The sequence below is a fragment of the Scleropages formosus genome, chromosome 11 (assembly GCF_900964775.1).
Source record: "Scleropages formosus chromosome 11, fSclFor1.1, whole genome shotgun sequence".
NCBI classification, from domain to species: domain Eukaryota; kingdom Metazoa; phylum Chordata; class Actinopteri; order Osteoglossiformes; family Osteoglossidae; genus Scleropages; species Scleropages formosus.
The window spans coordinates 24,380,593-24,407,871 of NC_041816.1; the positions used below are offsets into that span (position 1 = coordinate 24,380,593).

The 27,279-nt window shown below is 46.9% G+C and overlaps 2 protein-coding genes across 3 annotated transcripts in view; one reads left to right on the forward strand and one right to left on the reverse strand.

The window, feature by feature from the left end:
- The first annotated feature begins 54 nt into the window (after positions 1–54).
- On the forward strand, positions 55–10,773 carry sdhaf2 (succinate dehydrogenase complex assembly factor 2). Its single transcript, XM_018763895.2, has 4 exons — positions 55–187; positions 1,152–1,375; positions 8,531–8,640; positions 10,207–10,773. The coding sequence occupies exons 1-4, from the start codon at positions 161–163 to the stop codon at positions 10,335–10,337; spliced, it is 492 nt and encodes a 163-aa protein (XP_018619411.1). The 5' UTR covers positions 55–160; the 3' UTR covers positions 10,338–10,773.
- A 12,106-nt stretch (positions 10,774–22,879) lies between these two features.
- The window catches only part of syt7b (synaptotagmin VIIb), a 121,307-nt gene continuing 116,907 nt past the window's right edge, over positions 22,880–27,279 (reverse strand). For both annotated transcript variants that reach the window (XM_029256183.1, XM_018763516.2), the window contains one exon: positions 22,880–26,899. In XM_029256183.1, coding sequence (XP_029112016.1) covers positions 26,795–26,899 — 105 coding nt within the window. In that variant the 3' untranslated portion in view covers positions 22,880–26,794. The remainder of the gene's footprint in view (positions 26,900–27,279) is intronic.

The window sequence follows — 27,279 nt, forward strand, 5'->3', positions numbered from 1 at the left end:
CACAGTAGCCGGAACCACGTGACCTCAGCCGATCGCGTTTTGATGCAGTCACGTGGACGCGTCCCAAGTTTGGTCACATGACCACGGAGGTGACCCGTCAACGTCGTCCTCGCGCGGCCCTCGTACGTGCGCGAAATTGAGGGGAAAAAAACAGAAAGATATGTTTTCTGCGGTTATTGCGAACAGAGTGAGTTTAATTAATTTATTTCAAGCAATTGTAAACGACACCGTGCTTCAGATTTTCTAATTTTTGGATGTGTACATTTTGAAAAGCAATAGAATAGTCCCGTGGTTTGACACTGACTGACAGTCCAGCGGACTCGGACGGAGGGAGTACAACTTCATCAAGTTCATATCGAAAAATAAACTTTGTCGACACTCTTGATGTGCAAGCGGGTAAATGCTACACACACACAGAGGGTAAATGATTCCACACAACCGGCGATTTTACTGTACACAATAGGACTCTGTGTGTTGTATAATTCTACTAGAGATCCTCAATGATATACGAAGGAAGATATAATAATATACGAACCGAAAACTTGCGTTTCACACACATGATAGTAAGTAGTGACACATAGATAGCGAACATTATTTTTTTCACCTAAGAAATCATGATGAATGATCATTGAGTGTGAGTATCGATCGCTAATTTTCCCGCACCTATTAATTCTGACGTGAATCGATATCGAAAACCTCATCATGACAATTTAAAAATAAATATATCGAAGCACATTTGTTTTTAATTCTTTCGATTTCCATTCACTGCGTCCTTCTGCGGAGCAACAAATGCGGTTCTGCAGAACCTCGTATAGCGGGGTCCCTCCATAACGGCAAACGGGGCTCGCGCCTCCTCGCGCTCCCTCCAGTGTCGCGTCTTCACCGCTGTTTCCTGCTGGCAGTGGGGCAAATATGGAAGATGTTGTGTGCAGTTTTAAGCAAATAAACCGTGATGATTGTGTAGGGAATGACAGTTAACCTGGGTGGGGGGTTAACACATGCATGTTTACATTTACGTTTATTCATTTGATCAGATGCTTTTGTCCAAAGCAACGTAAATCTCAGCAAAAGAAGGAAGAGAAGGAGGCATAGCTGCAAACATGATTGTGTGCAGTTCAGATGATGATGATGATGATGATGTTGATGTTCAGCTGTTCAGCAGACTTTCTCAAGTAGCATGGAGGCCCTCTGTGGTTGGCGCCGTCTCAGTCCGGGGTTACCATGGTGATGCCCCTGGAAGCTCTGGCCAATACCTGATCGAGATACCCCTACCCCCATGGCAGGAGAAAGTGGGAGAACCCATTGATGTGAAACGGCGACGGCTCCTTTACGAAAGCCGTAAGAGAGGCATGCTGGAGAACTGCATTTTGCTCAGGTGAGTGTCACGCTGACTCTAGAATGAAAGTCTTCCAAGTCCCATTGTGCCACAACAAAAACAGACAGGCCCGTGGAGGGTGTGGAGGCAGTCAACCACCCCCCAGCCCCCTTTTGGGTGCATGGTGAAGGGGATTGTCCTGACTGAACGTGTCTCTGCAGTGCTGAACATGAGCATTTTGTTCCGCTGCTCTGCTTTGTTTATTTGAGGAATGCGGTCATCCTGAAGTGTCCCTGTCTCTATGGCCAATGGAACAGTAAAACCTTCAAAAAAAAAGGTTTAACTTTGTATATGTGTATGCAGTATTATTCTGCAATTCAGGTTAAGTACCATGCTCAGGGATACAGAAGGCGGGAACATCCAGGAAGTCAGCCATTGGTCCATTTTCCTTAACCCAAACTCTACAGCAGGGGGCGTAGCGGTTAGAACTGCTTCCAAAGGAGTTTGAATTCCACTTCCTTCTCAGCACCATTGAGCCATGATATGTACCCTCAATTGCTCAAGTAAAAATGATCCAGCTGTATAAATTGATAAATCATTGTCAGTAGGTTCACATAGTAAGTCTCTTTGGAGAAAAGAAATTTATGAGCTAATCTCATAACTGCATATGTGCTACACCAGCTGTATTTGTTTAGTTGTTGCCGCCTTTCATAGCAGTCCATCCATGACAAGAACTCTATTGAACCAACATTACAGGTAGTCCCCTATTTACGACGGTTCGACTTACGATTTCTTTGACTTTACGATGGTCAGCTGGTGACAGATATTCAGTAGAACCTGTACTTAGAACGTTGAATTATGATTTATTCCCGGGAAAACGATATGTGGATTGATACTCTTTTGCGCCGCTGGGCAGTGGCAGCGATCCGCATCTCCCGTTCTGTCACGCAGAGGTGTGTATTAAATGCATTTTCGACTTGCGATATTTTCGATTTATTTTGGGTTTCACGGAACATAACCCCATCGTAAATCAGCGGCCACTTGTATTTATTTATGATGATTTAAGAAATGAAATTCTCAACAAGATGCGAAATACCTGCTTCCAGTTCATCTTCAGTGGATGAATTATCCACACAGTTTCATTATCGCTGCAGTTAGCTGCAGTTTTGTAGCCCTACTGTATGCCATGTGCAGATGTCTGAGTTCTGAGTTTTTGCCGATTTCACAGTGAAGGTCCCATCAAAGGCTCATTCAGACTTTTAATGACTGGAAATGTATCAGGAAAACTTATTCAAAGCATCCAGCAAAACTGCTTGCAAGTCTGACAACTTGGAAATTTTTCCACTGTCAGTGGAAATGTCTCTAATCAGCTGGAGCCAGAGGCTTTTAAAACTAGATTGAAAACAACCAGCAGCATATTACAATCATGTTTCATATAGTCTTGTTGGAAAACACAAATATCTCTGGAGATGCGAAGAGAATGGCAATAGACAGAATGCCGGCACTTTTCAGGAATTCTTTGACCTTCTCTCCAAGGACGGGACTGCAGGCTACCCGAGAATGACACTGTGGCACCGTGTGATGTTTTAGCAATGAACTTCAAAGTTCAGCTTTTTTTCGTGTTGCTTCTTAGGATCGAGGACAAATTGTGGAGATCGATCCGGATGAGAACATGTGGCTGAGTACCTGAGATACTTAGAGCAGGGATCAGTCAAAGAGAGAGCATTTCAGTCTTGACATTTCACTACAAAAATTACACAAGTGCTGGAGTGGTTTCAGGTGGGCTTACAGTGTGTGTGTGTGTGTGTGTGTGTGTGTGTGTGTGTGGTGTTTTAATAGAGCTTCTGTTAAGGCGTTCATACTCTTTTGAGGCTCCCTTGTCCCTGTAAATATTATGTCCACTCCCACAGCTTGAAATTGTTTTGATTATAATGTATCAATGAATATATGGAGATTCCTTGTTAAACTGCCATTTTTTTAATGCACATCGCATGGTTCAAACAGTGTACAGATGGACAGTACACCGAGGAAAAAAAAGCAAATATGTCTGCATACAGGGGGGCGCGGTGGCGCAGTGGGTTGGACCACAGTCCTGCTCTCCAGTGGGTCTGGGGTTCGAGTCCCGCTTGGGGTGCCTTGCGGCGGACTGGCGTCCCGTCCTGGGTGTGTCCCCTTCCCCCTCCGGCCTTACGCCCTGTGTTGCCGGGTAGGCTCCGGTTCCCCCTGACCCCATTTGGGACAAGCGGTTCTGAAAATGTGTGTGTGTGTGTGTGTGTGTGTGTGTGTAGTTGGAGAGAAATCAATTTTTTTGTTAAAGGTTTCTTACATTGTTTCGTGAACCCCTCTCCAGTAAGTGTGTATCTTCTCTTATTCCGGGCCAAAAAGGGCCAAAGAGATGTATCCCACTCAGCAGGCAGGTGGTGTACTAGTTAAAGCTGGTACTTTGTATTTGAGAGATGCAGGTTCAAATCCCACCCCCTGCTGTAGGACTCTTGATCAAGGCACATACCCTGAATTGACACAGTAAAAATTACCCTGTGGTATAAATGGGTATACTTACCTACTGTAATTAATCAGAATCGTGGCATTCTGATATAGAGGCTTCGTCACCACTTTAGCCAGAATTTGGAAAGGCCATTTGCTGCAAAAACACCACAAATCACAGCAGTAGCGGGACTGATTGCATTGGATAGAATTGAGACATTGGCACAGAGTGTGATTTGCAAAGAAACGCACATTTCTGGCACTGACCGGTGAGCTGATCGATGCGGGAAGAGATTGAAAATGTGGACATTTCATGTTCACAAACCTGCAAACTGCTCAGCTCAAACCCTCTATAACCACCACTTGGTTGTGCACTCGGTGACCTGGCAGCTTTGAGAAATGGAACAAGGCCAGGAATGTACTTCTCCTATAGACGTATTAGACTGAAGGGAATTTTTCCAGAGCTTTGCTCTTTTTGCTCGCTGTGTACTGCTTACTACAGTTAAACAAGAGTGGTGATGGCACAAACTCAGTACACGAGAACTCAATTTTTACAGCCAAACTGATTTTTCAGAGCTAAAATACATAGGGAAAAAAACAGCTGTGATATAATCAAGTTTAAAAGTGAACAGCAGTAGTGCTTATCCAACAACAAGTTGGGGGATTGGAATGCAAAATAATAAATGTTAAATGCACTGCTGCTCAGTTAAATTTCCAGCATTGCTTATATGTATAGGAGAACACAGAGCTGCTTGAGAGTATGGTAACCCCTGGTGATCTTTAGTTTTACCACGAAATGGTTATTTAATGAGAATCTGTGTTTTTCATGTGACATAATAGGTGTGTAATGACCAATTCCATATGTTGCTTTAGAGGAAACTGTGTAGTAGAAACAGACAAGTAGTGCAGGTGTATAAATAAGTGAAGCCCAAGTTGTATTGGGTAAACCAAGTAGGTAAATAGAATCAGGTGTGTAAATCATAGTTATTTTTCATTTTATGTTTATGATTTTAAGATTTTATAAATAATGACCATTCCTATGGGGTTTACATACTTTCAAGCAACACTGTATGTATACAAAAGATGTGTTTTAAAATGAAATGACATTTGAGACTATTTCAGACCTCTAAACAAGCCATTGTGTTATAAATTTGCATGATTAGTTGTTGGTGTTCAGCCCATCATTGAGGGATATTTCCAGTCAGATGAAGTCTAGTTTTCTACTCTAACTGATCTGAATGAAAAAAAATGAGGGAGAATAAATGTTCTCTACTGACTAAATGGAATGTTTTTATTGACGATTAGAACGTTTAAAAAATCTTACCAAACTGGAGATTTGGTAACGTCTATGTTGACTTTTTAATTGAGGTAATCAAAGTAAACAGTTTTAATTAGACATCTGTAAGTATAAAAAAACTGATGGCTTGGTGGGATATTTAATACTTACACAGCTGCCAAAGCGAGTGGAGCTTTACTTCTCTCTTGTAAATGTCTAGTTAGATTTTTGTTTTAAATATGTTGAAGAAATGCTGTCACTTTGAAACCTGAACAATCAGGCATAGATTTATCAGGGACTTTTACCTGGAGTAATAGAAGAGACTGCAAATTCATAATCAGAACTACATTGTTTGTTCCAAGCAAAAATGTATTTTCATTAGAGAAATCCTTGGAATTTAGCAAAGGTAGTGATTTGATGCTGAAAAAGTTTGTCACGTACTGCATCATTCATGCTTTTTAATCCCAAACACCAGGATACCCTACATTTCATAGCCGTTTGACAGGAGAAATAAAATTGGTTACAGGTCATGTAGAATTACATTTATTCATTTAGCTGATGCTTTTCTTGCTCAATGTTACTACAGCTGCTAGAGGTGGGATTCAAACCTGCAACTTTTGGGTCCAAAGGAGATAGTCCTAACCACTGTGCTACCTGCTGTCCCTGCAAGTAAATTGCAGGTATAAATATTATATGACTATAAATATATTCCATATTCCAAGCAAGGTAACGATGCAGTTGTACTGAGATTGCAGGTTCTGTTTAGCTCAGTTGTTTACCGTGCCCACTGCTGAAAGCTATGGGTAAATCAGACACCTACCCTGATAGGTGTCAGTAAAGAGGATAGGAAAGGCTTTGCCATTTCCCTTCTACAAATGGAATGGATTTCTACATTCAGTTCTGGTTCCTGTAAAGCTCTGTACTATACAGTATGTGCTGATGTCCCAAATTCTCTTTAAGCCTTTTCTTTTCTGTATATTATATGTACATTTATTTTTTTATTTTTCCAAAGCAACTTGCAGTGTTAAGCTGCTTAGAGGGATTTACCCATTCATGGAATGGGGTAATTTTTACTATCAGTTTAGGGTATGTACCTTGCTTAGGGCCACTACAGCAGGAGGTTGGACTCAACCTATCACAGGTACCTTGCTAAGAATGGTAAAACATGGTGACTGGATTTTCTCTTTCGTGTGGTTCTAAATCCTCCACATGCATACTCTGAAGTGCTGGCTCTTTCATATTTCTCTTGTGCACTAAAAGCTATGACATTTATATTAATTGGTATTTATGTAACCTTAAATGTTGTACGGTGTTTTAAAACTACCCTATAATAACTGTTAATGGGTGTCTTTATGTGATGCACATGAGTGTGTTTAAACTACAAATTGTGCATTTGGCCCTTTTATTTTGGTTTTTGTAGGAAACGGTGTGTGTGTGGGAGTCTTAATGTGTGGTTCAGACCTCACAGCTACAAGAGAAGCGTCCTTAGCAACTGGGGCGTCGATAACCGTTCTCGTTGTCTCGACACCGTGTCTTTTAATACCACTTTTATTGAAGGACGCGCTCAACATGTTATAATTAACGGATTACACGCATGTAGAACTTTTCAGGCAAGGATCTCAACTTCCTTAACATTGCATCTGACAGCATTGGGGGGGTGACTGTTCTCAGCCCTCATAATGTGGGTCGGCCACTTTGAGTCAAACCCTCATCATGCTGCTCTTCGTCAGATATGGGATGGAATACGTTATCTGTGTTAATCTGGAGAATGATTCATTTTTGAGACTTTGCCACTGGGCTTTGCACCCTTGCTATACTGACAGCAACAGGGACTTTAATGATGACAGGAAGCCAGGACCTCAATTAAGCATCTCGTCTGAAGGAAGACGGGGAGAGGATTTCAGCTCTGGCCCCGGAGAGCTGGTTGATGTCATCACGCTTTCACTGGAGTATTTATATGCAACCGCGGAACGACGAATAGCTGGACTTGCCTCTGTAGAGTATCGTGTGACATTTTGACTGAGCTCAGCCTGTGTCACTAGCTGATACTCACTGACAGCAAGTCCTCGGTCTCATTTTTATGCTTAAATCGGGTGTTAACTGAAACAGGTCATAAAGCTGCTCAGCTGTGACTCACTAAAGCCGCAGCTGCCAACCCGTTGAGTAAACATCTTCCATCCAAGTACTAACTGGGATCAGACCTGCTTAGTTTTAGAAGTTTGGCAACTAAATGTGACAGAGTGCTGCGGCTCTGGTACTCTAACCGAAACCTTAGTCATTAGTGTTTGGATGCGTTCCCTCTGTTTGACTGAATCTCTTGGTTTTCATAACATTCTGTGATTCTAGTTTCATTAGTTATACAGTGTTCAGAATTCCTGAAAAACCCTTTATAAATTATATTAAGTAACTATTGAGTTCATAAATTACAACTCAAAGATGTAATTACCTTTAATTTCAATGGTAAAATTTTTTTTTGTGTTTCTGAGCCCCAGAACTGACACCCCTTTATGTTAAAATGTCCCCAAATTCAGTTAAAATGAATAAAGTTACATTGATAGTTGACATCGGTTATGACATAACAAGGCAGTTTCCCTTTATTAATGACTGTATAGTACTGTTTGTTTGTCCACGTGTGCCTCCATAGCTTCTGTGTACCGTACACTTAACAAAGTGACACTACGTCACTTTTTATATATAAATTCAACTTTTAATGCAAAAAACAAAATGATAAAGTGAAATCAATGAAGACAATGCAAATGACATTTCGTGCACCAAAGCAGCTGACATCATCTGGACAGTCCATTTGACAACCCTGATTACCAACATTGTGACATGAAACTAACAAAACAGGGATAATAAGGTCTATGAACACAGCACATATGAAACTATACCTGAGAAGGGGGCCGTGTGGGGGCTGTAGTCTCGTCAGCTGTCGAGAAACATGTGAGATCCAAATTCGATCCACTTTCGTAAGATGAAGTAGCAGCGGAATGAAACGAAGCCGTCCATAACCTTGAGTTTTCGCAAACCAAATGCTTGTACCTTGAGGATGACTATATAGTTTTCATGTTTACATGTATTGTTTTAGCTGATGCTTTTCTCCAAAGCGACTTACAAAAATTTAGCCATTTGTGGAAGTGAGTAATTTTACTGGAGCAATTTACAGTAACTACCTTGCTCAGGGTTGCTGGATCTGGGTTTGAAACCTGCAACCTTTGGATTAAAGGCAACAGCTATAAGCACTACACTACCAACTGTCCCCTGTTATTAGTTAATCTGTTATCAGTGTTTGAAAGTAATGTTACGCTGCAGGTGAAGGTCAGTGGAGTTCTTGCACCAACTCATTCTGCATGAGCTGTGAACTATAGGCTAGATTGGAGTTCAACCTTATGTGCGTAACAAGCGACATGTATATATTTATTTGTGTGTGTATGAGCTGTCAATTCTTTTTGCAGTCTGTTTGCCAAGCAGTACCTGAACACCATGACCGAGGCTCAGCTGAGGCAGTATGATCGGCTGATCAACGAGCCAAGCAATGACTGGGACATCTACTACTGGGCGACAGGTAGGCCTGCAGGAAAGGTCCCGTGGGCACAGGTGTGAAACACACACAGATCTCAGTGGCCGGTTAAGACGTGATGTTAACAAAATTTAATGTAGCAGATACATATTCAGTTTTGAGCTCTCTAGTGTTTTTGTTGGCGATCTACTCCACATGCAGGCTTGTTCCCGGCAGAATCTTAATTTGGCCTGATTTTTTTTTTTTCTTTTTTAATTCACAAAGATATAGTGATATAAATGTCACAGCTGTTAGTGTCTAGTAGAAGGTTATTTTGAAAAATATCTGTCAAGGTTTATAAGTTGCAGATTGTGACTGTGTAACACACTGCTATGATCAACTTTACCAGCCTTTTCACTCTCATACTCACGCCACTTTGTAACATGCAAAATATTGTTTTTTTAATTAAAAGGACAACCTCAAATAGTTTGTTTTAATAAATATGTAGAATTTGCCAAATGGGTTAAAATATCTTTACACTTAACAAACGGCAGTCAGGGAGTTCCCGACACCTCAGATAATAAATTTAATTGACAGCCCTGTCTGATCTGAATTAAAGAGCAAGTGAATTAATGTTGATCGCTTATAGGAGTGTTCAGGACCTGCTCAGGAGGGGCGCAGCGGCTGTGGTACGTCCTCACAGGGGAGACAGACAGACGCTTAGACATAATGGGGGGAAAAAAAAAGAAATCAGTTATTCAGACTCCGTGTGAAAACTACAGCAGTGTCATGGTTTTAAAGCAGTATATGGTCACCTTATCCATCTCATTACATTGATTTTTATTTCTTAAGTTGATCCTTGTCTCCAAAGCCAGCTGGGTCATTTTTACTCTATTAGTTCAGGATCAGTACAGCAGGAGATGGGAATTAAACCTGGGGCCCTTAAGTGCCCAAGAGAAGCGCTAACCACTATGCCACCTGCTGTCCATTAGTAGTATGCAGTGCACGCTAACATAATTAAAAACTACTGTTAATGGAAGTGCTGTGCCAATGCAGGGTTTTAGCTGCGGCCACAAGATGTCCCTCCTCCCAAACCTACGATGGAGACTAAACGTCCCGTTTCCCAGGTCAGCACCAGGAGTCTGGGTGTCTGGCTGCAGTTCATAACTTTTAGAATTCCTTCATTAAAGGGGCCATAATCTAAATTAATTTGCATGATTTTACTCCAGGTTTGTTCTGACTGCTGGTGTGTGTAAAAATGAAACGAGTATCCAGATTTGTCTGCTTCTAAGTCAGTATTCAAAATTCCACATTATTTTGATTTATTCATAGTTACTGAAGAAATCGTTAATTTGCTGCTTCAGCACAAGCACACAGTATGGAACATGGAAATATGGGAATAAATTAATATGTCCCCTTGGCAGTGAGCCCATGTTGGGGTGGGGGGCTCTAGCATCCCAGCTGCCTGCTTCTTCAGTAGTTTAGGCGATTTCTCTAGGTCTGCATCACATGGGACTCCGATTCTTCGCCATTAGCTGACCTGGAACATGGAGTGGTGGACCAATTGCGCCAGGTATGTTGTGTACGTGAGGGTGTAAACTTCACCTCTCTCCTCTCTCTTCCTCCTGGCAGAGGCCCAGCCGACACCTCCAGACTACCAGGGAGAGGTTATGAATTTGCTGCAGGAGTTTGCCAAGAACCGGCAACAGGAGCAAAGGCTGAGGGCACCAGACCTGGAGTACCTGGACCCAGGGACACACTGATCCATTCCCAGATTCCTTTCTGGCTGTATAGGACACTCAAAGCCCATGGGGTTTCAACTGATTGCATCCACTTGTAGTCGTGGGCCTTAATTTGTTTCTGCTAAATCTACAATGTTAACTTCAAAGCCTGTGTAGTGTACTGAACAGCAGGGGGTATAAGAGGTTTTACGTCTATATAAAATATTTATTCTCTGCATCAGTTAGACTTGTTAGTGATTTGCATCGACTGGTGTTCAGTGATCCAAGGTACCTGCATAAAGACCCCACTGCAGAGTCAGGACCCAGGATTTGCTATGCTGTACATTGCTACAAAGGCTTCTTCCATCAGCTCATTGTCACACTGGTGAGTGTGGTTGTGAAAGAGGTTCCTTGGTGTTGTGGGGAGGGACCTAGTGATGGCAGTTGCTGCTGTCCTGCAGTAAAGTTTCCAACGCCATGTCTGGATGTCCTTCACCACTTGTCGATTTTGAGTGTGTGATCCCATTTGCTTTACAGCAGAGGGATGTGCTTTTGGGATTTATAAATGTGTATGAGTGAACGGGTCAGATTTGGGTTGAACACGAAGCACATTCGCATACATTTGCCAGCAATTCTTCCTCCCTTTGTCTCTTTAATTCTGAATTCATGCCGACCTGTTTCATTAGTCGCTCATGGTGTGCAAAGGAATGTAAAATTTTACCCATTTGTCCACCTGCATGTTATACTGAAACAACTCACGGGAAGTACCTGTATAACAGGGAGTACAATACCTGGTTCACCTGCAGGGAAGTGAACCAGCAACCATCAAAATAAATATATAAATAATGTAACTGTATGCTGCAGAGGCTGCATTTTGGGGCCAAAAGCCCACATCGAGTGAGGCCTGGACACAAAAGAGATGTTGTTCAAAGGGTCATCACAGCTGCAAATAATTTCTTTCATGGAACTATATCCATTACTGCATTTTAAAATAACACAGCTATTATTGAACAGCGCTTTCAAATGCAGATGATCACTAATCAAAACAGGATGGATGTGTAATTTGTTCACATTTACATGAGCCTACTTTCAATGAGCTCAGTTGTTATAACCTGCTTCCCAAGTGCACATTCTCAGTTATTCATCATATATCTGTATATGTTGAAGAAGCTGGATAAAAATTTTAATATGCAAGACACCGTAAAAAGTACACAATTTCAAATGAGTTAATCACAGTTCGTAAAAGCTCAATGATACACATGTAACTTTATTTTTTGCAGTTTAGGTACTATAAAATGTGGATAAACAGACAAAGTTTATGTAACATCTCTTTCCTACTCTGAACCAATAAATGCAAAAATTAATCAAAATTGCTGCTTTTTAAGGTTTATTAGGTTACAGGGTAACTGCCATCTCCTTAAATTTCATTTTTGTAGGGGGGGTGCACAAACCCCTGTGAACATGAAGTGTCTAGTATATAAAATTCATTTTGAAATATTGATTTCATGAAGTAAGCTCGCACAACTGAGTATGTCAGCAAGATTATGAAGCACCAAAATGCAAGTGAGAGTGTGGGTACACAGTTTCCACAATGCACTGCGTCTCACAGCGTCTCTTGTGCAGCCACTTGGAGTAACTCTCAGATGCAGCCTTCATTTACCAAATGTCCTGAGTCTGGAATGGATGCCACAAGTATCCAACATTCAAACAACAATCTGGGCTTGTTATTGATAACTGGTATGAATCATTGCAGACCTGATAAGTGAAAAACCACATATCAGGAGACCAATTAATGAGGGAAGTATGGACTGTGTTAGAACGCATCCATCCGAGCCCATTTTCTGTTACACCTGTGGCCGGGCTACCATGAAGTAGCTCAGTCACTTGGTCTAACACTAGAGGGATGAGCTTCTCAACGGCAATTAATTTATTCCAATTATATTTCATAAAGAGGCTTAGCTCTTACCCCCCTGAGACGCAACCCCACCCTTGCTGGATTAAGACGCCAGTTTCCGACCCATTACTCCTCTCCATCCACACAGATGAGGGGTAAAGCTGTCATGTCAGCAGCTCAAACTCAAGCTGCCTTATGAGGAGGTATTATTACAAGCAGAGAGGAGTACCACAGAATACCATGGAGTACCACAGTGGCGATCAGGGCCACATGCAAGACTAAATAGATTTTGGCAATGTTTATATTTATCTGACACTTTTCTCCAAAAGTGATTTACAACTATTTGCCCATACACAGGTGAGTAGTTTTACTGGAGCAATTTAGGGTAAGTACCTTGATAAAAGGTCCTACAGCTGGAGGTGAGATTCAAATCTGCAACCTTTGGGTCCAAAGGCAGTAGTTCTAATCACTGCTACCAGCTGTCCCCTCTAAAGTAAATATACAGTTTGTCAGATCCTTTAATGTTTCATGCTGCATAATATATGTAGTTTGTGTTTTGGGCTCCGTTATTATTTAAATTTTTTTCACTTGAAGACAAAACTTCCTCCCTGGTGCTCTGCTGGGTCACTTAGTGAGTCGGTCATCCAGTTGGTCGGTGATTCGGTCAGTCTGTCACTCAGTCAATCACTCTGTTGGTTATCCAGTCGGTCAGTCATTCAGTCAGTTGGTCACTTATTGAGTCTGACTCCTTAGTTGGTCATTCAGTCAGTTGGTCACTCGGTTGGTCACACGTTCAGTCAGTCAGTCACTCAGCCTGTCGGTTACCCAGTCAGTTGGTCATTCAGTCAGTCAGTCAGTCATTCAGTATGTTGGTAATACAGTCAGGTGGTCACTCAGTTTGTTGGTTACCCAGTCAGTTGGCCATTCAGTCAGTCGGTCAGTCCGTCGGTGCTCTGTGCTGGACGGTAGAGCGATCCCACTGAAGCGCGTCCTGGTCACGGTCACTAGATGGCAGTAACACTCTGCAGGTGGATCCACTCCGACCTGCAGCGATCTGTGTGTCTTGGAGATGATCCTTCATTATTCCTCACACGATCTGAAGGGGAAATGACTGCGCTCGGCACCAGTCTGTGTTGCGTGCATCGTTACTACACACATTTTCCATTTGTGCAGAGCGTCCTCAGCCAAACGGCGCAGGTTATAAAATTCAGTTGTCCAATTGAGCACAACTCCTCCAGCAAAATGTTCTCGCAGTTTTTCCCAAAACATACATGTGTTCATGATCCCTGAGTGGAGGGTCTCTTCGAAAACACTGACACATGCAAGAGTGAAATTTCCTCTTTCGCCCTCTCCTAACGTGAGTCTCTGGGCGTTATGTGTTGTTGCGTCATTTACCTGTGCTTTACCTGTGCTGCAGGTGTGTTTTTCTCATGTAAACTAGTCACTTCGCTGTCAGGGATCCCACATCGCCGAGCAGCGCCTCCACCCGTCCGTCACCTGCTCGCTGCAACCGATGCTATACTTCCCACCGCATGGTATGATGTCCCCAAGCCCCTCGGCCACCACTCCTACATGTGGTTCTCCGTCGGCCTCCTTCATCCATTTACCTCTGTCCTCTCAGCGGATGAGCCCCCGCCCCCCACCCCACCCCACCCCACTGCTCTCCATTTGTCCTCCAGGGCTGTAAGCCATCAGAGCCTGTCTGCACCTAACTGGTGCTGACAGAGGGAGAAACCTTCAGCCTGTCTCTGTCTCCCAGACACATCATGTCAACTGCAAGGCAATGGCTTTCCTCACTGAATAACAGCGGAAAGATGCCCTGCAGGGAAGGGGGGGGGGGGGGGGGGGGGGGGGGGGGTCGCGCCCAATGAGGACCGAGATCAGACCCCTTTACCCCATGCTGTGACCAGCACACTGTTTGGCAGCCATCGAACTTGCAACAGCCAGCCTGCTGCCTGCCTGTGCGCTTGGTGTCACTGTCCTTGTATATATATGTGTGTCTGTGTGTGTGTGTGTGTCGCACACAGTGCACCCATTTCCCAACGCACTGCTGAAATTATGGATGAAACCCTTACATTTTTCACTGCCATTGGTTTGTTACTACTGACTGACTGAATGGGCAGTCAGAGATTGGCTGAAATATTGCTTATTTGCATATATTTTAATTTATGGCAGCAACCTTATAAGTGGCCGAGTTAAAATGAAAAATAAATGGCAATATGGATCTGACAGACACACCTGATGGTCTCTGCCCAGCACTGCCGATCCTCACACGGCCTTGGCGACCATCCACAAAGGAGGACTGGCACAGGGGGATTGTGGGAGTACAGCGTTTCCTTAAATAGGCCACCGTGATGTAAGCAGGGGTCTCCTGCTGGGGGAGCTCTGCACGGCGCCCGAAGTCGTCTGTTGCACTTTGGAAGGGCATCTCCTCATTCTACGTAGACAGGGACACTCTGCACACAGGACTCTCCGTTCTGTCGCCTACAATCCCCCCAACCCCACTTCTCAACGTCAGCTTTTCTCACTGGCTCCGCCCACCACTTCTCACCGTTACGCGCTGCCGTCATGAGCACCGCGCTCATTCCCACTAAACGGATTCATTCACAAAGCTTTTTTTCAACTTGATCTCGCCGTCTTGTGCTCTTTGTGTCGACGAGACTCTGCTGCGGGCCTCTTTTATTCATTTATTCAGCTGACGCTTTTCACAACTCACAATGATTTATACCTCTTTTCAGAGCAGGGTAAGTTTTACTCTATCAAGTCAGGGTAAGTACCTTGGGCGAGTGTACTACTGCAGGAGGTGGGATTCACACCTGGGACCTTTGATCCAGAGACAACACTTCTAACCATTACGCCACCTGGTGGCCTGCTCAGTCAACTGCTCTCTCCATGTCTTACAGTCTTGTACTGCATTTTACTATATAACTGTATCCTACAGTACACCTGCCATCTGTCTTTTTTTTGTCCCCAATGTCGATCTCCTTGAGAAGTGGTTAAAGGGCCGTCAGTGACATTCCAGTCCTTCCTAGATGAGTGAAAATGACCATTTTCATATTTCAGCTACAAATAACTCCCGTTATCCCAGTTAATTGGGGGAAAAGGTGAGAGAAATGTCAGGTACAATGCAGGTCCCGCTGCCCACGCCTTTTTTTTTTATCGTCTCACCTCATTGTGAATAAATATGAAGTGTGGAGTGTTCTCGCTGAGAACGCCAGGCAGGTGAGCAGAGTCACCGTACCAAACGTTGGGCCGTCTTGCCGGTCATCCGCGAAGTCCCATTTCAGTGGCTTGAAATCAAGCCAAGGCAGTGATGAATTTATAAAGGCGCATATTTTATTGGACCTGGCGGTTTCTGTTAAACTGTACACCATGTGATCCGACCAAATCAAGGTTCTCGATGCTTCAGCCGATTAGGGCCACGTTCCTTTAAGGGGAGAAATACCATTATTTATTAATTTTCAGCTGTATGAGCATGTTTGGCTATTGGGGTGTGTTATATTTATTCGTTTATCTGCTGCTTTTCTCCAAAGCAACTTACCGCATTAAGCTACTTACAGTTATTTGCCCATTTATACAGCTGGGTGATTTTACTAGAGTAGGTTAGGGTAAGTACCTTGCTCAAGAATACTGCAGCCAGAGGTTAGATGTGACCTTTTGGTAGAAAGGCAGCAGCTGTAACCACTATGCATCTCTGGCTTGGGAATATGGGTGGAGGAGAACAAGATACTGATTTGGTGAAGGACCTGCTGCACAAAATAGTTGCTATTCACGTTAACACTGAACTGATGCAGTAACTGAGTTGACGACCCGAAACTCCACAGGGTCTCCAGTGTGGATATGGAATAATACACACAGTCTGAAACCGCTTGTCCCTGGGGGGGGGGTCCACGGCAAATCGGAGCCTAATCCAGCAGCACGAGACGCAAGGCTGGAGGGGGAGGGGACACACCCAGGACAGGAAGCCAGTCCGTCACAAGGCACCCCAAGCGGGATTCGAACCCCAGACCTGCCAGAGAGCAGGACCCGGCCAGACCCGCTGCACCATTGTACCCCCTATGGAATAATAGTAAAGGATGATTAGTACAAATATAATAAGTAACAGTCAGGCCCTTATAACGTGACATAAACAAGTGTTTGTGCTCACACACACACACACACACACACAGAGAGAGAGAGAACGTGCAAAGACACATACATTTGCAGGCCACACAAAGCCCAGTGAAAAAGCGTTCACAGCCATAGTAGTAAAAATGGTTCTTTAATGTGGAACAAAATCAGAGCTCAGCTCCATAGCGACCCCCGCTGCAGCCGCCTGTCATAACCCAATCCCACACAAGGGGCGATTGGGGGAAAATCGACCAATAAGATCACAGTCTGCTCGGCTAAAAAAAAAAAACAGGAGAGGCGGAAAAACCCAGAATGCACCACCGAAGCACTGCTGGGCTGGGCCTGACACTGCCCTCCCGCTCCACGTGCCCTCCACCCTCACATCACACTCGCCCACACACACACACACACACACACACACACACACACACACACACACACACACACACGCACACACACACACACACACACACGCTCGCGCGAGCGCACACACACTGACCCCTCTGGATTAAGCAGAGATGTGCCGAACGGCCAGTTTTACCCATCGAGGCTGAGCGCCCCCGTTGGCCCCGAGGCAGTTTGGAGGAAAGACCCGGAGGTCAAGCCGACCAAAGAGACCAGAGAGGCCCAGAGGGGAGACCGGCGCCCCCTGCAGTGAGTGTGCGTGCGGGGCACGTGAAGCGAAGCTGCTTTGAAATTCGGTCGGGGGAGTTTTCTAAGGCTACACGCTACATTGGTCAGTCATCTCCCCTGATGACTGTGCATGACATCTCAGCGCTTTTTTTTTTTTTTTTAAAACATATTACATCATTAAAATGGAATGTGTCAAGTTTTTATTATCGTTTGACATAAAGGAATGTCAAATGGAGAAGGAGGGTTTTGTACTGCCCGCCCAGCAAGACCCCACACTCCACTGAAGACGCACAAACATCGACAGGTACAGGTAAACACACATGCAACAAAGCGAAGGCGGCATTTTGGACAGGACCTCTTGGGCGGAGGGGGTAGATGCTTTGTCCAGCCGACCGTCCCCCAGTAACCAAGGTGGGACAGCAGGACAGAACAGCATGTCAGCAACAAATACAGTTTACTTGACACAGACAAACACACAGTCTACTGTACACACACACACACACACACACACACACACACACGACTCCCCCATCTGCGATGGCTGGCCGTCCTCCTCATACCCAAGCCTGTGAGAGTAGCCATGGGATGCGGGGACGTCCCTCCAGGAGCCGGGACGGTCCACTTCATACCATGGCTGCTCTCGGTATGAACCCCCGTGGGACACATCCTCCGTCCGACATGCACCCTTTAGCAAAGAAAAGTGTGCAAGGTCAGGGTTCGAGTCCCCCGTCACAGGAAGTCAAAGCAAGAAGCTGAACGCGGAGAAGCTGTTGCTTGGGTGACCTGTGTCTGGGTACCTCAGCGGATCCCAAACCGTTCTGGCGGTTACCCTAAACGGGACAGTGCGGTGCTCATGACCCCTCGATTTGAGTCATTGCATTTATCCATAAATTATTAAATCAGTTCCAAGTTATACTTTTACATTGAAATGTTTAACAAAAAAAAACAGCTCTAGATTTATAATGTACATATCTATAATATCGCATTCAGGTTAGAGCTCTGTGTAGCAAGAAGACGCCACACTGGTATGCCGGACACAAGGTCGTTGGACCATTGGACTATTGGACACACTGGTGTGCTGGACACAATTCCAGGAGAAACAAAGGGACTTGGAACTGACATGTCAGCATATAGGAAGGATGCTGTATTATCCACTGGTCTACTTTAATGAGGATGGTAAGAAGATAGTAGGTAGCACAGTAGTTAGAGCTACTGTGTTTGGACCCAAAGGTCATAGGTTCATATCCAAGCTGTAGTACCCTTGAGCAAGGTACTTCATCTAAGCTCTTCAGTAAAATACCCAACTATGTAAATGAGTAAGAAACTTAATGTTGTAAATAAATTTGGAGAGAGGTATCAGCTAAATGGAATGCTACATTTTGGGCTTTGGCATTAATTGAAAAATCATCCCTTTATAACACTGTAATATTTCCCGTTTTTTGAAACCCTACAACTGTCATTATTGTGACCCTGGGTCTGGGAACCACTGTGGTGTATGATGTAAGTGTTTAAGATGCAACTCTTAGGAACAGATTCGAAACTTTAGTGCATTGCTGGAGTACCTTATGTTGGGGGGGGGGGGGGTGTTCAGTAAACGGGCCACTTCTAGGTGGGGCTCAGTGCGCTTGTGAGCTCAGGGCTGGGATGTTACAGTGACAGCACCCCTCTACGGTGTAAAATTGTGGCGGGGGCTCCTCATCTCTGTGGTCCCCGACCGTCACGCTTACGTGGAGGAGACGCGGGGCAAAGAGCACATGAAGGCCGGTAGAGGAGGCACGTCAGCTGCAGTGTGGCCCACTTAGTGAAACAGACCGCCTGGTACCCCGGGGACAAGACTGGGACAGGACCTACAGGTGTGGCAGAACTAGCGAGACGCGTACAAGGCAAGCGACAAACTCACACACGCACGCACGCACGCACGCACGGGGACAGCGCCCTCTGCACGCCCCCACCCTCGGTCCCGTCGCACTCTCCTGGCTGCCAGAGCCGGCCGCGTCTTTTGGTGAAAACAGAGAGAAAAGAGCGACACACCCGGGATGCTAACCAGGTGAGCGAAAAACCCAAAGAGAAGGAAAGTTGGCTATAAAAAGGACCTGTGCCAGCGGCTCCTCGAGGACACAGACGCACGTTCTCAACACCTGCCTTGGAACAGTACTACTCTTTTTTTTTTTTTTTCTGCAACTCTACCAACTATATACTATTCACCTTGAACAGGCACCTAAAATCTATACAGTACTGTCCTTTTTATAGTTTTTCTTTATATATATTTATATATATTTATAGATATTTTTTACACTGTACAAAGTTGGCAAAAATAAATAATAAATACATCAAATCAGATTGTACACGTCACAAATCGTATTTCGAAAGACAGAGCACTCTGCTGGGCAAGCGGGTATGAAGTTGTGGAGAGAGACCGAGAGGGAGAGCGAGATCTTCGGCAGCCGCCAGGGTCTCCGGGTGCACCGAGCACAGCAACAGGCGCGCGCAACGCACGCCGCACAGCTTCTTACAGCTGACAGGCAACTTCTCCACGCTTGTACTATTCCTTTTCTTAAATCGATCTTTCCCAGCTCTTTCTATTAGACCCGCTGTAAGTTACCTTCCTTTGAAATTCTAATGGCGCCCCGAGTCGGGATTCCGTGAGTGTCCGCCAAACGTGGCGTTTCGGTGGGATAAAAGCTGATGCCTTTTTAAAAAAAAAATGCTCAAAGAAACTGGACAAAAGTAGGAATAGCAGTCCTGTAGAGATCTCAGCCAGCTGCTGCGGACGGTGCTTTTTTCCCAGCAGCCACTGGGCCAAACTGGTTTTTCCACTTGAGCCTCTGTTTGCTCCTCCGTTCACGAAAGCTCTCGAAAAAGCCACACGCACGTAGTTTGCTGTGGGGAAACGGAGGGCGTTCCGCTTCAGCGTGTTCCAAAAAATGCCTCCCTGTCGTTCGCCCCTCGTCCCACCCTGACCGGAAAACGCGCGGCGTTGCGGCAGGGTCTGAAGGGCGACGTGCTGCGGCTCCGCAATTCCGAGCGTTGAATTAGGTGGAATTTTTCTATTTCAGGCGAAATTTGCTCTCGCCTCAGAAAACAAACAAGAAGCTGTTCCCCACCGCGATGAAACGCGAGGAGGGGCGGAGACTGAGGCCTGCTTCAGGGTGCAAGGAGCGGGTGTCTGGGATGCTCTTCCTCCCTCAGCCCTGCCCTGGCTTTCACAGAGCCTGCCCACCGACCAAAGCGCTGCCAAGTCCCGGGGAGCAGCATATGGAGAACAGGCGCGGGGGGTGGCGACTTTGACACCTGCTCTAAGAACTGCCTTCTTTCGAGAACAGGATGATTTTAGCCGTCTGTATGTGGACACTGTGTTCTGGCCCCGAGGCCTGCTTTATGACCTCTATAGCACAAGAGAGGAGAAGCTGCAGAAACGACCCTTGTGACTCCTGCGATCCTACGAATGAGGCTGAACCTGGGCAGCTGTTTCAGATCCAGCGTGACTAATAGATATGCAATAATAATGGAAATAAATAACAGTGTGGGTGACGCACACCCTACTGCATCATGTAAGCTTAAATGGAGGTAAAAAGTACCAGACCCTCCCGGCTATTAGAGCTGCGTCTCCCGTAGACAAACTCCGGAAGGTTCCGTCTTGATTCCATTTGCCGCGCCCAGTTTGCACGTTGAAGGAGGACGTTTGCAGGAGACGCTCACATGATGTCTGATGCCCGATCTCTGTGTGCGCGGTGCCCCTGGGGCCGCCTCTCCCTTGCCCCCCCTCCTCAGTCCCCCATAGCCACGCATCTCAGTATGAGCCACAGTCCTGGAAAGATGTGGGCTGGTGGTCTTCGGCTCCAGTAGGGAAGTCCCAGGTGCGGCGCTCAGCCTGTTCGACCGGTACTGCCACCGTGGTGGTGAGCGCCCTCGTACACCTCCACGACCCCCTCTCCGCCCCCCAGGACCTGTGGCAGTACCTGGCCGTAGCAAGCAGTGCTACATGCGAAATCCCTCATGCTCAGACATACCACCAGACCGCCCTTCGTATTTAATTGCCACCAATATAAGTTTGGCAATCATTGATTTAAATGCCTTGAGAAAAACCTGGAAACAACCCAGGTCAGTTTTGCAGGATGTTTTCGGCGGACTATTCCGGAATTGGATCTATAGCGCAGGGTCTCTCCCCCACCTCCCATCTCTGTGCCATCTCGACAAAAACACAACAAACATCACATGCCCTTTTTCAAGAAGGGCTTTCGTAATTGTCAGCACTACCACCATAAGGATCATTATTATTGTTTTTCATTATCGTTTAAAGTGACAAAACAGAAATTTCGTGTACAACAAATAGTCATTGATTCCCCTCAACAATCTGTACAGAAAATGGTCTGGCTTCCTCTGTGGAGAGAAATGACCAGGCGGAAGAACACCAAGCACACACGCAAACCCACCCACACACACACACACACACACACACACACACACGCACGCACAGAGCATCAATCAAATGTAAACAACGTAATTGTTATTACTCTTGTTACTATCGTTCGTATTTAAATCGTCTTTAATTAGAGGAACGCCTTCTTGAATCCTAACAGGGAGGAGTCGCATCTGGGTGGCATCACACGCATTGAACACCGAGCAGGCCGTGCTAGCACAGCCGAAGTCTGCTTGGGCGGGACCGGTGCCTGTCCGACTGATCAGCATCCCGGGCTGCTGACCCTTTGTCCATCGGCTCCTTCTGCCCGGAGGGGAACCCGAGTGGCCAAGGGGACGGATATCCCTGCTGACGGATGAACGCCCCCATTTTTCAGCAACGGATTCTGATGCTGGACAGCAGCAGATGAGCACAGTGGTGCGATGCTGGGGGGTGACTGGCCTAAAACCAATACGCCGATGATCTCCTAGCGACGGCAGAGCAACGACCTGTTCAAGACAATCCAGCAAAGTGGGATGCGAGTTGGCAGAGTCTCCGGTTCTGCAGGTGATGGGGTCAAGGGGCAAATCGGTGGGGAGCGGTCGGCTCCCCAAGAAAAGGTAAGGGTGAGAAACGAAAACGTCCGTCGCGCCTGCCTTCCTTCTGGACCTCAAACATCTCCATCTCCTCCCGCTTCTTCTTCTCGGCCTCCAATCCTCGGCACCTCCCTCCACAGGCCTCCCTCCCCCGGTCGCAGTCGCAGCGGCTTTGATTTAATTTACCGCTCCCGCGTTTTCGCGGCGTGTCACAAAACAAAACGTCGACATTGCTTCAGTCAAGCGGAGGAGTACCTTGTGCTGCACGGCACTCCGCCGCGAGGGCAGTAGCTGCTGCGTGAGACGAGGCGGCAGCGACACTGGGCTCTCGTCCTTAAACTGATGGCATGATGCAATCAGCCAGAAATATCTGCGCACGATCCCGCAGGACAGCGCCGGAGCTCAACATCGCTCCCTGTCTCCCCGCGTTCACCCCCGACGCTACGCAAACAGGCTCGTGTAGCAGGCTAACCAGTCACAAAGCCCTTAACAAACACCTGCATTCTTCTGGATCGATCGATCCGCAACCCCGTTGGGTGAGCCGACACGGGTGATTTTACTCCGGTAAAAAACGGGCTTGAGCCGGAGCGTCGGAGATTATTCCACGCAGAGGCTCCGGACATGACGGCGCCCTTCGTTGTAGGGCTGCTACCGCGGTAACGGCACGCCGCTCTGCTCCGGGTGGCCGAGCGCGGCTCCGTCAAGCACCCGATGAGCGCAGCCATCATGTGCTATCAGCGACTTGCTGATCCAAGCCAAAACACGTGCTGCACAGGGAAAAGCGGTTTCGCTGGCGCAGGGTAACGGATGAGTAAGCGCGCGCGGCAGCCCTGCCAACTGTCGGCAGCACCAGCGTGGTCGCGGCTTCGGTCGGCGCTGCCGCCGCTCGTTCGGCTTCTGCGTCGGCACCTCTCAGGGAGGAGCGGCTGCCGTGTTTCGGGCCGGAGGCACCGCGGTTCGGGTTACGGAGCACGTAGCCCTGGAAGGATTAGCTAACGAGGCCGGGAAAGAGCGATTCTTAAACACACCACCTGGGCCAGCTGCGCTCCGACGTGGCGACACAGTCTCGCCCTTCTCCTTTGCTGAGGACCGAGGACAAGCTGCAAATAACTGTTCTCCCGGGGCAAGGAATTAAGAAGGGATCTACTCGGCTTGCGCTGTGACCGCAGGGCTGCTTTGCCAGCGGCGATTTCCAGAGCGTCTGGCATTTACACCTCTGCCGAACGGAGCGTCGGCCCCATCTGCCGCCGGCGAGACGGAGACACCGTGACTTCTTTTGCCCCAGCCGCCACCCAGCGCTACCGGGCTTCGCGACCCAGCTGCTTACGTGCGGCTAAGATGTGTCTTTGAGGGCACCGACACGCTGTTTTTGGACAGGACAACAATGCGTTAAGTGGCTCAAAAGAAGCCGTTTCAAAGTGGTTATTTGGGCTTAAGAACCATTCTGTTCTGCTGAGTGCTCCCACTTGCTGGGCTGCCAGCAGAAGCCCATAAAGAAGGAGATATCGATCTGCCGGAGACAGGAGCATCTCGGCGCTGCTTTTCCGTGGAGCCGCTCTGCCCTGATTCATGCCCTCCCGCGCTAGGAAGACCACAACTACACCCCCCCTGCCCTCCAGCCCTGTCAGGTTCCGTCTGTCACGCTGTCCTCTCCCCAAATGCACTGCTATTACATAAGAGCCATGTCACACGCGTAGTATTTTCAGCCGTACGATCAGATGTGGGCAACTCCAGGTTTTTCTCTAAAGCGGCAGGAGATCCTCCGCAGCGCAGTTCAACCGCCCTGGCCCGTCAAAGCAATATCGTTGCAATACCCTTTCGAAGCCAACGGCGCCATAACTGAACCACATAGTTAAGGTGACCCCTGTAAAGCGACGGCGCCGACAGTTGCCCCGTCCGCAGCGGTGTAATTACACGGCCTGGCGGTGCGGCTCTCTCGCAAGGCTTTTACCACGGCGCGCCGTATTTTAAAGCAGGACTCGGCATTAACGGCTGTCCGACTGCCCGGGACAGGTAATTTGCTTACGTTTTCGCAGTCGGAGACATAGAATACTGACCCAATGCAATACAACGGACAGGTGGACAACGAATTCAGGTAAAACATTAGGATATTTGATGCAAAACAGCGACCGCCATCATAGCAAAAGAACCAGGTGACATCGCTGCGTCGCCTGCATTTTCGCGTCGGAATCCTTTTCTGCCGAGAAAGCACCAGATTTACAGAAATGGAGCGAAGTCTCCTCCGTATCTTGCTATTTTGGGTGATTCCTTCCAAGGAAATGTTGTTAGCATTACTACGCAATGAAAACGTCACGCATGTTATGGCTGACAAAGTGCTGCAAGTGTGCAATTGATTTTTTTTTTTTCAACATGCAAGAGAAATTAAATAAAACCAAATTGTGATAAATTAAAATGTAAACAATGCTCTGTGATGCCCCCCCCCCCCCCCCGGTTAGTCTTGCAGCCACTAATTCCAGGGTTAGGCTCCAGACCACTGCGACCCTGATCAGGATAAGCAGTGCATGAAGATGGACGGATGGATGGATAAAACATAAATGAACATTAAATATCTTTACGGAAAGAGCTGTCTCCTGGTGACATGTCCCGCACGCAGTCGTGCACCTGACTCGGCTGGCGGAGGATTGAGTTTTTTCCCCAGGTTGTACATCACACCGCGGGAAATGTAATTGTCAAAGCCGTGAGCGATACACGTCTGCGTCGAGTTCCCATCCGTTAAACGATATTTCAAACCTCGACATGCACATTTTGTCTTTGCGATATGACCCAAAACTGGACAGGTGCAAAATGAGAAGGAACGGGTGAAATGTTCAACGCGCCTGTCCTGTGGACAACCGCCAAAAATGAACGCAGAGCCTTCAAGCCCAAAGTGCTTCACTCCGCTGACCCCTTAAACGCAGAGTCACAAATCCTTCACGGTTATGAAGAGCGCCGCCCGGCCAGCTTTGCGGAACCACGCACGGTCTATCATAGCCGAGGTCTGCCGGCGAGTCCTCGCCCTGCCGTCCCTCCGCCCTGGCTGTCTCTGCTCCTGGCTCGGCGCACGCCCACATCAGTCCAACAGCTGCCCGTCGGAGCAAGGGGATTTGAACCCGGGGTCGCCCGCCCAAGCAGACTCAGCCTCCGCAGGGATGCTGGCCGTCTGCGACGCCCTCCCTCGACGTTGTCTAACAATAGTATTTCAGCATCGTTGTTATTATTACTATTAATTTTCTTCAAAAAAGTGCAGCTCAAACTCAACCCCAGACCCTCACCTCTCACCGTGAGGGGGTTTCGTTGAGTCAGTCGGAGAAAAAGCGAAGAAGTATGACACGAGATGCGATGTTGAGTGACAGGAAGGAGAGGACGGACAGAGCATAAAAGGACGGGGAAAGAGACGGGGGGGACGAACGCTGCGGTAATGTGTACACACTGCAACGAATACGCACGCACACACTCGCATGGGCATGCGCACGCGCGCTCCTCGGCGCGGGTTTCGGAGAGGGTTCAGAGGGGTCTCGACAGCTACGGGATCCTTGCAGGAGCGAAGCCCCCCGGCCGTAAGCAAGGAGGACACAAGAACACACGGCAGCACGAACCACAGAAGCCCCCACACATACACACACAGTGTGGCTAAAAAATGGGCTTTTTGCATCTAGTTTCTCACTGAAGTCTGGAAGAACACTTTGATTAGTTCTCAATATTCTTAACAAGGAAAAAAAAAACAACATTTGGTCATTTGTGTTGTTTTTCACTCCCTTCTTTTTTTTTGTTTTCCTCGCAGGATTCTTCTGGGCGTTCGCCGTGGGACGGCCCCGAATGTCCTGTACCGCGGAGGTCTTTCCATTTCGCTTCGTTCCAGTTCAGTTTGCTCAGTTTTTTTTTTTCTCCTCTTTTTCTTTTTTTTTTTTGAAATTCTACTTTGTCGGAGTTACGCACAGCACCTACGGCACACACAGACAACAAGAGATCCAGAGAGGGAAAAGTCACCATTAACTGTGCCAGGAACAGGGAGACAGAAAGAGAGAGCGAGGGGAGACGGGAGCATCAGGTCTTTGTTCTGTGTTCTATGTCCCATGTCCCAGCCTTTCGTCTCCAAATCAGTCATTGGTGCCATTTGTGGTTCGGGGTTTTTTGTGCCAACTTCATGATGCATCTCCATCACTTGCTGTTTGTTTGGGGGAAAGCAGAGAGAGCCCAGGATCTAAGAATAAGAGTAAACAAGGGGACAGGTTGTATGGGACCCCCCCCCCCCCCCTACTTAGATAGAGGGAAGGGTGAGGGACACACAGGTTGGGGGTGGAGCGATGGAGGGTGAGGTAGGGCAGCAGATAGACTGGCAGGCTTCAGGAAGCGAAGCCTTGCTATTAACACGCAAAATTAATATAGTCCTGCAGGACATCTCCGTTTGCTTTTAAGATCATGTTTGTTTAAAGCAATTAACTGCACGACTTCAGGCCGTTACAAAGGATATTATTGGAAGGGCCTGTTGGGTAAGGAACAAGACATCCTGCAGGGAACAGTGTACAAAAGGGCGGGGTGGGGGGGGGGGGGCATCTTTATATGCACTATAGCAAAAGGACAGACTGACATTCAGACAACCAGAAACAGTAAAACCAGTGGCCATGGGAGACCTGGGGACGATGAAAAAGACCAATTTTGTCGGAGATGCGGTGGGGGACACATGCGTGTGTTGGGAAAGGGGGGCAGAGTGAAAAATGAAGGGACCAGAGAGTCTGGAGGATGGCTAATTGTACCCGTGTTTTGCCTGGCAGCGAGTCAGTCTTGTGCATAAGGACAGGGTTGGAGCAAAGAGGGAAAGGCAAAGGAGAGACTTTGGGGAAGAAAGGGTGCCTCGGGGTGCCGGCATTCAGGCCTTGAGGGAATGCCACTGAGCCACAGCGGAACGTGGGTGTGCTATCATATCCTTCCAGTGCTTGACCTCTGCTGGTCCACTCTTCCAGGACAGGTAGATCTGTCAGAGAGAGGGAGAGGGTTTTCAAAAGGCAATCAAGAGTGTCGATAAACCTGAAGAAGTATCGACGCACCCTGTCCAGACTCAAGTATACATCAGCCTGGATCCTAGTACAGACATGCGTCGCTTAACAACGGGGATACGTTCTGAGAAATGTGCCATTAGGCAATTTCGTCGCTGTGTGAACATCATAGCGTGTACTTATACATACCTTGATGGTATAGCCTCGGTCATAGAGTGTACTTGCACAAACCTACATGGTATAGCCTCGATCACAAAGTGTACTTATACACACCTAGATGGTATAGCCTCGATCACAGAGTGTACATATACATGCCTAGATGGTATAGCCTTGATACAGTCAAGAGATGCTGTAAACA